Below are 13,605 nucleotides of genomic sequence, written 5' to 3'. Positions count from 1 at the left end.
GATTTAAATAAATAGATAAACTGAATGGAATTTTTTGCTACATGGCAAGCTAGAGGAAGAATAATTTCAACAGATTAGCATTGGTGGATAGTCATGGCAGCAGACTAACTGCTGCAAAGAATGATATAGTAGATTATTGAACAAGCACTTTATCAGCGTATATCATATTGGTGTAAATGATGCAGTGCAGTATATAGAAGATAGGCAAGTATTAGGAGAATTGGAAGTGAAAGAAACAGAGCTGTATCAGATGTTGTTCGGTTAGATGTGAATAAGACTGTGGGAATGGATGACATATCACCACGCATTCTTAAGGAGTGTGCACCACATTTGGCTCTGCCCTTGACCTGACTATTTAACGAAAGTCTTGCAGTGGGTAGGTTTCCTAAGGAGTGGAAAGAAGGCAAAATAGTACCACTCCACAAGCATGGTTCGAAGACAGAAATCTTCTGAATGACACCTGCAGGTTGTGGATGATGGAGCAGTGTCTCAAAATAGAAGGGTGACCAGTGCCGTGCCCCAGGTTTCTGTTCTTGGGCCACTTTGTAAACGATATACTATGTGGACTGACTAGGGATCTTCAGTTATTTGCTGATGATGCAAAGTTGGGAAGAATTATGAGTAGCACTGCTGATATTAATTCCCTTCAGGATGATTTGAATAAACATTTTACTTGGACAAAAGAGTGGGGTTGTAGTTTTAATATCAATAAGTGCAGAAATATAAGGCTGTGTACTCTATCATTGGTACTGTACTGCATGAAATGGATAAGATTAGAGATTTGAGAATGATGGTTGACAGTAGACTGAACTTTATAGGGCATATTGCTAGTGTTGCAAAGGTTTCACATTATAATGCTGCTATGATAAGAAGTACTCCAACATGTAGGAATAAAGAAGTGATTGTGCCACTGTAAAAGGCATTGGTCAGACCACACTTGGACCATTGTGCTCAGATCTGGTCACTTGGTTTTCAATGTGATGTGGATACATTGGAGAGAGTCCATAGATGAGGAACTATGACAATATTGGGACTTTGGAATGCTGTCTATGAAGAGAGGTCGAAGAAATGCGGATTGCAGAGTTTGGTGGATAGGAGGAAGAGAGGTGATATGATAGAGACATTTAAGTCAGTGACAGAATTTTATCAGATTAATCCAGAGGAGATTATAGAAAGAGTAGAAGGTGAGAGGGGAAGAACCAGAGTTCATCCCTGGAAGTTATGTAAAAGTGTGGTGAAGAGGGGTGTGAGGAGTAGATTTTTTACATGAAGAATTGTCAGCGAATGGAACCCATTACCAGAATGTGTTGTTAATGCAAGGAGTGTTAAGGATTTTAAGATTCTATAATCATTCTGCCGACTCCATGGAGGGTGTAATAATAATAATAATAATAATAACAAGAATATTCATCCCCATCAGAGTGAAATCTTGAGAAGCTCAAGTGTAGAGAATAAGAGATGATGGCTTAATTGTGAGCGAGTAGGAGATTTATGAGGAATTACATAAAATTGATGTCAATAAGGCAATAGAATTTGTTGACATATCACCATGTGTCTTAAGGGAATGTTCCAGGAAGTTGACAGTAGCATTGGCATTCTTGTTTAATATGTGTCTTTACAGCAGCACAGGTCCCTAGAGAGTGGAAAGAAGGTAAAAGGCAAAATTCTTCCTCTGCATATGAGTACAGGTGGTCTAGTGTTTAGGCTTATATAATGGTTAAATTTATTATGAGGTTTAATAGATTGAATACAGCACAGAAGAACAATAAAATACAATTTTATTAGATCCTATATTTTATCTCTGTCACATTGTCAGGGAGACAATCTCAAAATCGTACAAGCACACAAAAAACACTTAATACAATAAGTGGAAAAAACTAACTTAAAGTCTGAAAGAAAAAAAAAAAACTCTAAAAAGAACATAATCTCTGTACTGCTTTCAAACCTAATCGGTAGCTGGCTGCCTTTATATGCTCTCATAAGGTTACACTTCCCTTCCTCTCTGTTCCAGGTGTTTTCAAGGTTCCTTATTTCTGCAAATTATCTTATTATAATCAGACTGGATAATCTGCTAGCATTTGTCTAGAAATAGAAGAAATACATCTGATCCCATAACCTGTGGTTAGTCTTCCTGACCATGCTTTGGATACTTTGCACAGAATCAAATGGGAAAAAAAAAAAACTGCTGTGTTCACTGCAATAAATATAAAGGAAATCTAATCTTAATAACTATGGTTGTGTTAAATTCTCCAAAATTTGAAACTTTCATTCTTTGACCTCCTGTCCAACAGCAAGGCTATTCAACAGTACCAATTGAAGGTGCCCCTCTTAGGACTTTAGGCTTTTAGTCTAGTTTGTTCCTGCTTTTTGTTTCTAGTGTTTTTTGTGTGCTCCTTTGCAATTTTAAGATTGTATCCAAGATTATGTCTCTGTAACAGAGATGAATTATAGGATCTAATAAACTTGTTTTATTGATCCTCTGTGCTGAACCCATTCCATTAAACCTTATTTTATAATGCCTGCTCTACAACTGTCTCCACAACTCAATCCACCAACTGACCATAACTACACCGACGCCATCTGCTGCCTACCACCACTAGTATTTCCAAAGATAATCACAAACGTCCATGTCCACAGCTTGGATTCGAACCCACAGCCTTTTAGCTGGAGAACGGATATGCTAACCACTCGGCCAGCCAGGCTGGCAGCAGGAACAAACTAGACTAAAAGCCTAAAGCCCTAAGAGGGGCACCTTCAATGGGCACTGTTGAATAGCCTTGCTGTTGGACAGCAGGTCAAAGAATTAAAGTTTCCCAAATTATAATGAGCATACAGGTGGTGATAAGGCTGTGGCTACAAATTATAGGCCAATCTGTATGTCTGGAGTTTTGGTGAAGGTACTACAGAGATTAGTGAGAAGTAGGATATAGAAATGGGTTGATATTTAGCAAGCTCACAGTATGAATGTACTATAGGTTTATGAATAGAATTTTTATGTAAACATTAAAGAAACAACTTAATAATTTCTAAAATTTTGATTATTCTTATTATTTCTGAAGCATATTTATGGAATCAAAGCAGACACAATTGGGAAATCTGCTCTAACCATTGAGCACACAAATCTTCTTATTCCTCTCCGTGAACTTATTCACTGATGAAACACTCACTGCCAACTTTGGCAAGCCATTCACTACTCTTCATGCAAAAAAAATCTACTATTACTCTTGCTAACCACACTCTTATAGTTTCCAATGGTGGCTCCTTGTGCGCTTCCACACTGCCTTGTACTGAAAAAAGTCTTGTGTCATTTCTATAAAACAACTATATGTTTTTCTCATTTCCCCTGTTACACCTATTATCTGGTCTCTGAAATCCACAGACCCTCAATCCATCCTCATAGAGAGCATTCCATAGACAAGCCACAATCTTGGTCATATGCCTCTGAATCCCCACCCCCTCACACCTTTATGAGTAGATGACCAGATCAGCACACAGTAGTTCTGATGTGATGTTATAAAAACATTATACACTGGTGTCCAAACACTAAAACTATATTTTTACCTGTATATGAAAACATTTTCCTGATTACAGCCAAATGCTGCAAACTCGCCTCCGGCCCAAATGGCAGTTGTACTTCCGGTCCCTTGCCAGCATGGTTGGCCGAGTGGTTAGCGTATCTGCTCTCCAGCCAAAAGGCTGCAGATTTGAATCCCACTGTGGGCATGGATGTTTGATTGTATGTGGAAGTGGTGGTGGTGGTGGTGGGCGGTAATGCCGTTGGTGTAGTTGCGGTTAGTTGTAGTTGGTGGATTGAGTGGTGGAGCCAGAGAATTGTAGAGTAGATGCCCTCCTTCGATGAGTCCTTGGACTCCCTGGAGATGTCATCTAATAATAATAATAATAATAAAGTCCACTGGGTGGAACTTCTGTCCATCCAGGTTTCGACCACTCTCACATCCAGATGGTACTGTAGTCACCTTACCAAAAGACATGGCCAACTTACTTCCATCATTCTTCTCTTCAAATTCCTGTATTGATGACCTGGGCAAACTACAACATGTCACATGTTGTGGTCAAAGTGTTGGAGAATTTAATGAGAACTAGGCTCCAGAACTTGGTTGATAATAGTGATATTTTGTCTGATGGATAGCATGAATTTGAAGATGGATACACAGTAGTATACTTAGATTTTGCAAAGACTTTTGATAGATTGCCACACAATAAGTTTATAATTAAATTAGAAGGGATTGGTTGGCCATATGCCTCTTGGAGATTGACTGTCAGATTGGTATCAGCAAGTTGTGTATGAGAGAACAAAATCCCAGAAGAGGAAAGTCACAAGTGGTTTGTCTCAAGAGTCTGTTTTAAGTCCATTTGCTGTTTAACTTGTATGTCAATGATATTGGAGAAGGTTTAAATGTGGATATTCAGTTGTTTGCAGTTGATGCAAAGTTTGAAAGAACTATAGATGTCTTGGCTTTACGAAATAGACAGAGCAAATAGATAAGATTGTGAGGATCTAGTTAATGTTGCAAGATATAAAGTTTCAAGATTTAGAAAACAAAGATGAGATGTAGAGTATGCAGTTGGTGGGGATATATTGAAGGGGGTAGGGGAAATAAGAGATCCAGGGGTGATGGTAGATAGAGATCTAAAATTTAGAGGACACATTTCTAAAATTATGAGGATAACACAATGAATTCTGATAATGATGCAGAGGACACCTACTTGTAGAGGTGAAGAAATTCTGGTTCCATTTGCAAGGCCTTGATTAGGTCACATATGGACACTATGCACAGGTTTGGTCACCTGGTTTAAAAAGGATGAAGAGATATTGGAAAGGGTATAGTGGCAATTGATTTAGGTGGTTTCTGGTCTCTGGAATGTTGAGTATGAAGAAGCATTGAAAAGATGCAATTTTGTAAGGTTCCATTCTATTATATCATCCCTCTTATCTAGTGGATAAGAGGGATGATATAATAGACATATACAAGTTAGTAAGGAGTTCTTATATAAGATTAATGTTGAAGAGGTTGTTCATAGAATTGTTGGAAATGAAAAGAGAAAAAGCAGTCATCCCTGGAATGTATATCATAGGAGGTTGTATGTAGAGGAGTGAGAAGCAGGTTTTTTTGCATGGAGAGTGGTGAATGACTGGAATCACGTGAAATTGTGGTATCTGCAGAGCATGTGAATGTATTTAAGGCACAGTATGATGAGCTGTGTGTATGATAACAACCTCTCATAATGAGTCTTTGACTCCATGGAGGTCTGAGGATAATAATGTTTGAGCATCTCTATTCAAATATCATCTACTCCAACTACCTTCTTACATTGATACAAAATTGATAACGGAAAAAACTCACATACAAAGATTATTTAATAGTATAATTTTCGCCTGTGTGTCACAGGCATCTTCAGTACATTAAGCTCAAATTAAACAATAACTGACAATTCCAAAAAGCACCACCTAAGTAGCTGGTGTAAGATAACTAAAAAGGTCAATAACTTTCCTAAAAAAAAAAATAATAAAATAAAATAAATAAATAAATAAATAAAAAATAAAAGAACTACAATATATAACTTCTTCCTTTCTATCTAATGGTTATAAGAATTGCTTCATTAAAAGAACTTCGAGTAGTTTTAATATGTCTTCCTCTTCAAACACAGAAGAAATAACGCACATTGCTATCCCTTATGTACAAGGCATCAGTGAACGTATAGCAAAAGTCGAAAGGCAACAAAAATATTCAGTGGTTTTAAAACCACTGAATATTTTTGTTGCCTTTCGACCATTTAGAAAAATCTCCACCTTTCTCACTTCTCCTAAGGACGAACTTCCACATCTTAATCATACAGGTGTCTACCAGATTCCGTGCTCTTGTGGATTATCTTATTTCGGACAAACAGGAAGATCTGCCTCTATTCAGCTAGAACACCAATCTTATATTGAATACTTTAAACCTGAAAATCTGGACTTGCAGAACATGCCATCTTCATTAGACACAGAGTTCATTGGAGAAAGACAAGAGTTCTTCACAAAAGCCAATTTCTCATGGAACACCTTTATAAAGAAACATGTGAAACTCTACTTCATTCTCCTAACTTAAACAGATCTGACGGCTTACGTCTATCCCCTTTATGGGAGATAGTACTTTACAAATCAGCTAATCTTTCCTAACTTTTTATTGTATTGATTTTTTTTAATTAATTAATTTATTTTTTTTTAAATTTATTTATTTTTATTTTTATTTTATTTTATTATTTTTTTTTAGGAAAGTTATTGACCGTTTTAGTTATCTTACACCAGCTACTTAGGTGGCGCTTTTTGGAATTGTCAGTTATTGTTTAATTTGAGCTTAATGTACTGAAGATGCCTGTGACACACAGGCAAAAATTATACTATTAAATAATCTTTTTATATGAGTTTTTTCCATTATTAATTTTGTATCGATATGTCTACTCATGGTATACCTCTTTTAAAACTTACCTTCTTACATTTCATTCTTTTGATAGCTTTTTTCTACTTCAAATATTGAGATATATTCTTGATTGCATTCCTGTTGAATGTTTTGCATCACTGTTCCAATGTACTGTCAATACTTATTTCATTTAGCAGTCTTTCAGAGTTGCTCCAGACATATAGAATATCTTTAGCTTCACTTTTCATTATCATCTCTGATTTCTTGTTCAATACTCTTTCCTCCATTTCTAAGCTTTTCAATAACTTCCAGAATATATTTTTGCATATGCTTCCTGATATGCTTTCTTCTTTCTTTTGCAGCCTTTTTAACTTCCTGAGTTCACCATGGAGTTTATTTTTCTGTCCTTTCAGACAACCTCACCATATGCACTTCCTGCTGAATCAGTTAATGTTTTCTTCAGGATTTACCACTAAATCTCCAAGGTGTTTGGTTCCATTTTTTTCCAACTCTTTCAATTTTTCCTGAATAATGTTTGTATATTTGTGTCTACAGTTCACCTCTGAAAGCTGTTCAACTTCTGTTTGTTTTAAAACTTTCTTACACACTCTTCTTTGCAGTATGAAATTCATTTATATCCTCCTCAACACTTAATGCTGATCGCCTCCATTTTCATCTGTATACTCTTGTGTCCCGATATGACAGAGCACTATAAACTTCTATGGGTGTTATATGATATCATCTGATGAAATTTTTTGTTATATGGAAGGCAGAGAACATGCGAGCATTCATGGAATTTTAGTTTTTGCAGGATTAAGAAAGGTATGAGAGCTATATTTTGCTCTCACAGAGCAGTAAATGAGTGGAACAGTTTGCCTGTTGAAGTGATGAGAGTTTCTAGCGTGAATGAGTTTAAGAGAGGGTATGGCAGCTGATGGGAGTGATGTATGCTCTTCCTTGATGAGACCTTAATTTCCTGGAGACTTGGACAAAGGAGTTGAGTTATGGTTTTAATATTAATAAGTGCAAGGTGTGTATAAGTGCATTTTGGTATGCAGAAATATAAGGCTGTATACTATATTGACAGTGCCATACTGATGGAAGTGGATGAGATTCAAGATTTGGGAGTGATGATTGACAGTAGTTTGAAGTTTAGAGGGGCATATTGCAAGTGTTGGCAGAAGATTGCACATTGTATTGCCTCTATGATAAGAAGTATACAGACATGTAGGAATAAGGAGGTGGATGTGCTACTGTATAAAGCACTGATCAGACCACACTTGGACTATTGTGCTCAGATTTGATCACCTGATTTTCAATGTGATGTGGAAACATTGGACAGAGTCCACATATGAGTGACTAAGACATTATCAGGACTCAAGAATGTTGGCTATGGAGAGAAGTTGAAGAAATGCAGATTGCGGTTCGGTTACTGTTCCACTTCTTGGTGGATAAGAAGAAAAGAGATGATATGGTAGACATGTTTAAGTTAGTGAAGGGATTTTATTGAATTATTCCAGAGTGGATTATAAAAAGAGTAGAAGGCAAGAGGGAAGAATCAGAGGCAGTTATGTAAGAGTGTAGTAAAGGGTACAAAGAGTAGATTTTTTACATGGAGAATTGGAGTGAGTTGAATGCATTACCAGAATATGTTGTTAATGCAGGGAATGTGAAGAATTTTAAGATCAGTTGGATAAAAATGTTATCAATTGAATGAACCTCCCACAATGAGTCTGTCAACTCCATGGCAGGTGTAATAATAATAATAATAATAATAATAATAATAATAATAATACCTCTCTAGCCATAAACATTGTTACAACTTGAACAGTGCATAAACCTTTAATCTATCAGTAAATAATTTACAGCTTTCAGCATATACCTGCTCATGTATAACATGCATATAGCAGCTCTCAATGTTCAAAATGTCCCCCCTTTGCCCTCACGCACATTTAAAGTCTGTGAGGCCACGTATCAATGGCAACATGCACAACATCCAAAGGAAACTTTGCCACTACTTGCTCCAAATTCACTTTCTAACTAGTAATGCTGGGGTATCGTTTCTTGCAGGCTACTCTCTCAAGTTCCAACCATAATTTGGATTCCAATGGATTCAAATTCAGATGAGTACTTTCATACAGCCAATCAGGTGGTGATATGTGGTCAGGCACAATCACCTCCAACCACTGTTGTGCGGTCCTCGCCTTGCATGCAGTGGCTAAGTGGCTGTTGGAAGGTTCACTGCCTGCCATGAAACAAAGTGTTGTTTAAGGGGCTGTACACAGGTTTCAGCACAGTGTTGTTTATACAATTTGGCTGAGGTTTTTATCCCTTTCTCACAGAAATGCAACTTGGATATCTCTGATATTCAAGTTCCATTTCTCCCTCACGAAAACCATACATCAACCCCACCACACACACCAAACCAGCATTGATACATGGTGATGACCTTGCTGAATCCTGTGTGCTATGGCATGTGCTGTATGACCATCCATAGCATAACCTGATCATTTTGGCAATTAAATGACTCTTCAGTGGTGAATATCTTTGATCTGTGAAGAGGCTATGTCTGTTGATATGTACTGGAAGAAAAGTGAAGTGTCTTTTATTTTATCACCTTCTGTTCATAAGTTGTGGTGTTAAGAAGTGTACAGTAGAACAACAATAGGCTCTTACCCCACGTCATTAGTTAGCACATGTGACATTATTCTCTGTGAAATGTTCATCTCTCACAAGATTACAGAGGAGGCATTCCTTCAGAGCCCCACAAGCTGTTACGTCCTAATGCAGCAGGTCGATCTGTCCTTTGGTGGTCAGATACATTTTATGTATCATTATAATGGTTAACACAAACATCCTACTGATCCTGAGTGTTTTTAGTATGTTGAAAATAATAGGTAGCTGCATTCCAACCTTGTGAACTATTATAGCTACATGGTTGTCATAATCTCCCCACTTCATATTAATCCTTATAGCTAAACAACTCTCTATTGATAAACATGCAAATGTTGGCTGCACACAGCGCCACTAATGGAATTAGGCTCACTCAATTGTGTGAGCAGCGTGGTGGTGTGTGGAAGTTGTAAGAGTATTTATGGCACGACTGTGTATATATTAGTAGATACATTCTAATTACCTTATCATGGTTCCTGGTATCAAAACCAAGAACCATGATACTTAGGCTGCTCATGTTCTTGACCAAGCCTAGTACGTGAGTGAGCAGTCTAAGTATCATTCGGTTTCTCCATTCAGCTACTACATTCATCTATGAGTTGGTTTTCACCCATTTGTGAAACCAACATGTCTAAGTTATAATGTAATGCATATATCATGTAATACGTATTACATTAATGTTTCCTCTCTCCTGTCTCCTCTGGCACTCAGTGTGTTGTGAGTGAGTGGGACTCACATAAAATATGTATAAGTCATTCACATAAAGAAGCCATAAAATTCTTCAAGCTATTGTAATCTAAACAAATAGTTTTCATTTTTATATTGCTAATACTGTATTGCATTTGGTGTACATTAATATGAATGGTTTATATAGTGTAACTTAAATTCCTGTACTTAATGAAAAGAAACAGTGAAATTTTGATTACAATGGCTAATTTAAAAAATCTTTTAATAATACTTTTAGAACAGTTCATGATGCAACACCAGCTATTGGCATTGTAATTTTGCTCTTCATTTTACCTGTGAATACAACCGAAGATGGTTCCAGGATTCCTATCTTAACTTTGAAATCATTGACGAGAGATATCTCATGGGGAACAGTGTTAGTTTTAGGAGGTGGCATTGCCCTTGCTGCAGGTTCATCTGTAAGTTTGAATAATATATGTTAAAATACATGACAGTTATACATCTTACATGGCATCAGCCTGCCCTAAGATCCGCTCTGCCCTAAGAAATTCTCCAAACCTCAACAAATTTGGTTGTATGCGACTGCCCCAAATTTGGGAGGCATACATCAGCAGACCTTCAGCCCAATGGCCAAGAACGCCTACTTAGCCCGCCAGAGGGCACCATCAGGACTTCTAGGAGAACGATAGCTTCATATCTTCATTCTCAGTTACTGTACTGTTAGTGCCTGTGTGCACCTGCCTTTTTGTAAGTTCCTTTAGAAAATGGCAATGTGACATTGCCGAAATATCGGAAATATCTATTAAAGTATTATTTAATTTATATTCGGATCTACGTTGTTTCAATTCCCTAAGTGATTTAGAAATACATGGCATCAGATCTACTAATTTCTTGAGGGGGGGGGTTAATAGTTTGAAACAGTCACATTTTAGGATGGCTGGGTTCAATATTCAGATCATGAGTAAAACTGCAAGTACTGAACATTGAAGCAGTTGCTTTTTCAGATTTTTTGATGTGAAAGAATGATTTGATGTCTAATAATCAGTAAAATTACAAATAATAAGTTTCCTGTGATAGGTTAAAGTCGGGAAAGAGGTTAGATGTCGTATTTTTCTATATATATATATATATATGTGCTATCTACCAATAATTGTCCAAACACTCCTGTTATTTGAAGTTATGGAACATTCCAGGTTTGTTAATAACATAAAAACCGGTGTACAGATAGTAGGAGGCAGTATTTCATTGTGGCAGTTGAATATAAGTGGATATGGCAACACAATGTGAACTCAGTGACTTTGAGAGATGGATATGCCACCACTGTCACAGTGGTGGCATATCCATCCATGCCACTGCTGCTCAATGGAGCATCCAAAATCCAAAAGTTAGTGATGTGAACAAAAACAGCGACATTCTGGCATCATTAGTTGAAGAAAACACCCAGGGTGGCTGCCGAAAATGGCTGACACAGACAGGAGGGTGGCATCAAAATCAGCTACAGTCGACATAGGTAGGCCATTTGTGATGAGTTCCATAATACGAGTAACACTGGTGAGCACTAATACTGTATGAAAAGAACTCCATGTACTGAAGTTCTTTTCTGAGGTTTCCACAGAAGAACAGCAGCAGCACACAAGGCAAACATCACAACAACGAACAAGGTGGCTTGTCTGGCTTGATGCAAAGCGCATGTGAGCCAAACAATTGACCAGTAGAAAACGGTACCCCAGAGCAATGAATCAAGGTTCAGCTGTTTCCAGTCTGATGGCAAGGTGTGGGTGTGGAGCAGCCTAGTGAATGTTACCACATTCACCAGGTAACCACAGTTTGTTACCACAGTTTGGTATACTCACAGTAAAATTTGGTGGTGGAGGAGTAATGGTGTGAGGTGCATTCAGCTGGTTTGGAGTGGAACTACTGGTATTTGTCTGTGGTTCCATGAAGGTAGCTTAGTACCTTGATATTCTGGATAATCAGATACTGCCTACACTGTGGACTTTTTATGGAATGGACCCGTGTTACTATCAAGATGACAATGCCCCATGCCACAAAGCTGCAGTTATGGAATGGTATGAAGAGATGTGTATAAACAACTTCCCTGGCCTGCTCAGAGTCCTAACCCCATCAAACATCTGTAGGACAAATTGGGGCAGTGATTGAGGTCCAGATATATAAGACAGATATATAAGTTGTGCTTATATATCAAAGTCACACTCAGAGGAGGTAACAAAACCTATAACAGAATACTGTGTGTGTATGTGTGTGCACATGCATTTAAAGTCCAGTGAATTAACAAGGAAGGAATATATTCAAAAGCTTCTTGAAAAGCTGAGGGGAGTGTATATTTATTAGAAAAAACAGTATGAGGAAAGATGAGAAGTTGTTTTAATATATTTGGAGCTGAAACTGTGTATGGATGTAGATAAATGGGTGCTTGTGTCTTTACATGACCAGAGGCTTTTTTTCACTGCTTTTGCTCTGCTGATCCCAATACTTACTTGGAATTAATAACTGAAATAATTCTTACTAGAATATTACTTAAGCAAAGTGTGTAATAGATTCAGCATTATTTCAAGCTGAATGTAGAAACTGTGAAAGTTTTGTAAGTTGACAAGAGAGCTTGCAAGAATACATCCCTCGGCAGATCTGACTTGCCTTCATGTGGACTACTTAAAAGACATAGGCACTGCCCAAGCGTCTATATATTTGCCTTTTATTAGTCCATTTTGATAAGGTTTCACTGGCCTGACACCTGTTTCAAACTGGTTGGTTCTCGTCAGAGACCAAGCAAAAACCTTAAGAGCAAAAACTCTAATTCAGTACTAATGAACTTGAAATGTCAGGGAAATGTATTTTTTTTGTCAGTTAAGGCAAATCAGGGATGCTGAGGAATGTATTCCAACAAGTTCTATTATCAACTTACGAAACTTTCATAGTTTCTACATTCAGCTTTGAAATAATACTGGATCTAATATCCCCTTTGCTTATGTAATTTTGCATTGCCAAACTGAAGCCTTTTGGCTCTTCATTTTAGTAACTTACTGGAATAAGTGCCTTCATTCCTTTGTTGTTGTTGTTGTTGTTATGAGCCATCCAGTTGTTTTTGACTCTTGGTGATATTGTGAACAGAGGCTCCCATCCCACTCAGCTTCTTGTCCTTTTTTTCAGCAGTTGTAAGTTCTTTTATGTTGGTCATCCAACTCTTTTGTGGTCTTCCTCTTCTTCTTCTTCTTCTTCTCATTCCCTCAATCTTCCCCAACATAACTGCCATTTCCAATGATTCATCACTTTGCATAATATGTCCAAAGTGAATCAACTTCTGTTTAGCAAACATCACCTCCAAGAACAATTCTGTCTTTATACTCTCTGAAACCTTCTTATAATTTCGTTTCCTACACACCCATAATTCAAATGAATCAATTCACTTTCTGTCTTTCTTCTTAAGTTTTCATATTCATACATCACTACTGAAAATACCATTCCTTTGACAATTCTAACTTTTGTGGCTTTACTCACACCTCTATCTTTCATAATTTTTCAGGTTTAACATAGCTTCCCCCCCGACGACTATTCTTCTTTTAATTTTATCTGCACATTTACCATGATTTCTCTTTCGGGACTCCAGTAAATCATAACTTTCAATGATTTCTATTTTATCTCCCTCTATTATTAATTCATTTAAACTGCCAGAAGTCATCACTTTTGTTTTGCTGATGTTTAAATTATTATCATTATTATTATTATTATTACAGGTATCTCCATGGAGTCAGTAGACTCATCGTGGGAGACCCAAACTAGCAAAACAATATCTGTCATATCTCTT

At 37.2% G+C, this 13,605-nt stretch overlaps 1 protein-coding gene across 1 annotated transcript in view; it reads left to right on the top strand.

The window, feature by feature from the left end:
* LOC150095751 (Na(+)/citrate cotransporter-like) overlaps positions 1 to 13,605 on the top strand; it is a 371,638-nt gene that overhangs the window by 248,328 nt on the left and 109,705 nt on the right. The window contains exon 10 of the mRNA XM_090409950.1: positions 10,060 to 10,240. Coding sequence (XP_090266076.1) covers positions 10,060 to 10,240 — 181 coding nt within the window. The remainder of the gene's footprint in view (positions 1 to 10,059; positions 10,241 to 13,605) is intronic.

Source organism: Typopeltis vanoorti, chromosome 20 (assembly GCF_054136105.1).
Source record: "Typopeltis vanoorti isolate ZY-2024b chromosome 20, IOZ_Tvanoo_1.0, whole genome shotgun sequence".
Lineage (NCBI taxonomy): Eukaryota > Metazoa > Arthropoda > Arachnida > Uropygi > Thelyphonidae > Typopeltis > Typopeltis vanoorti.
The sequence above is the reverse complement of the archived record's forward strand: the minus strand, read 5'-3'. Positions and strand labels throughout refer to the sequence as shown.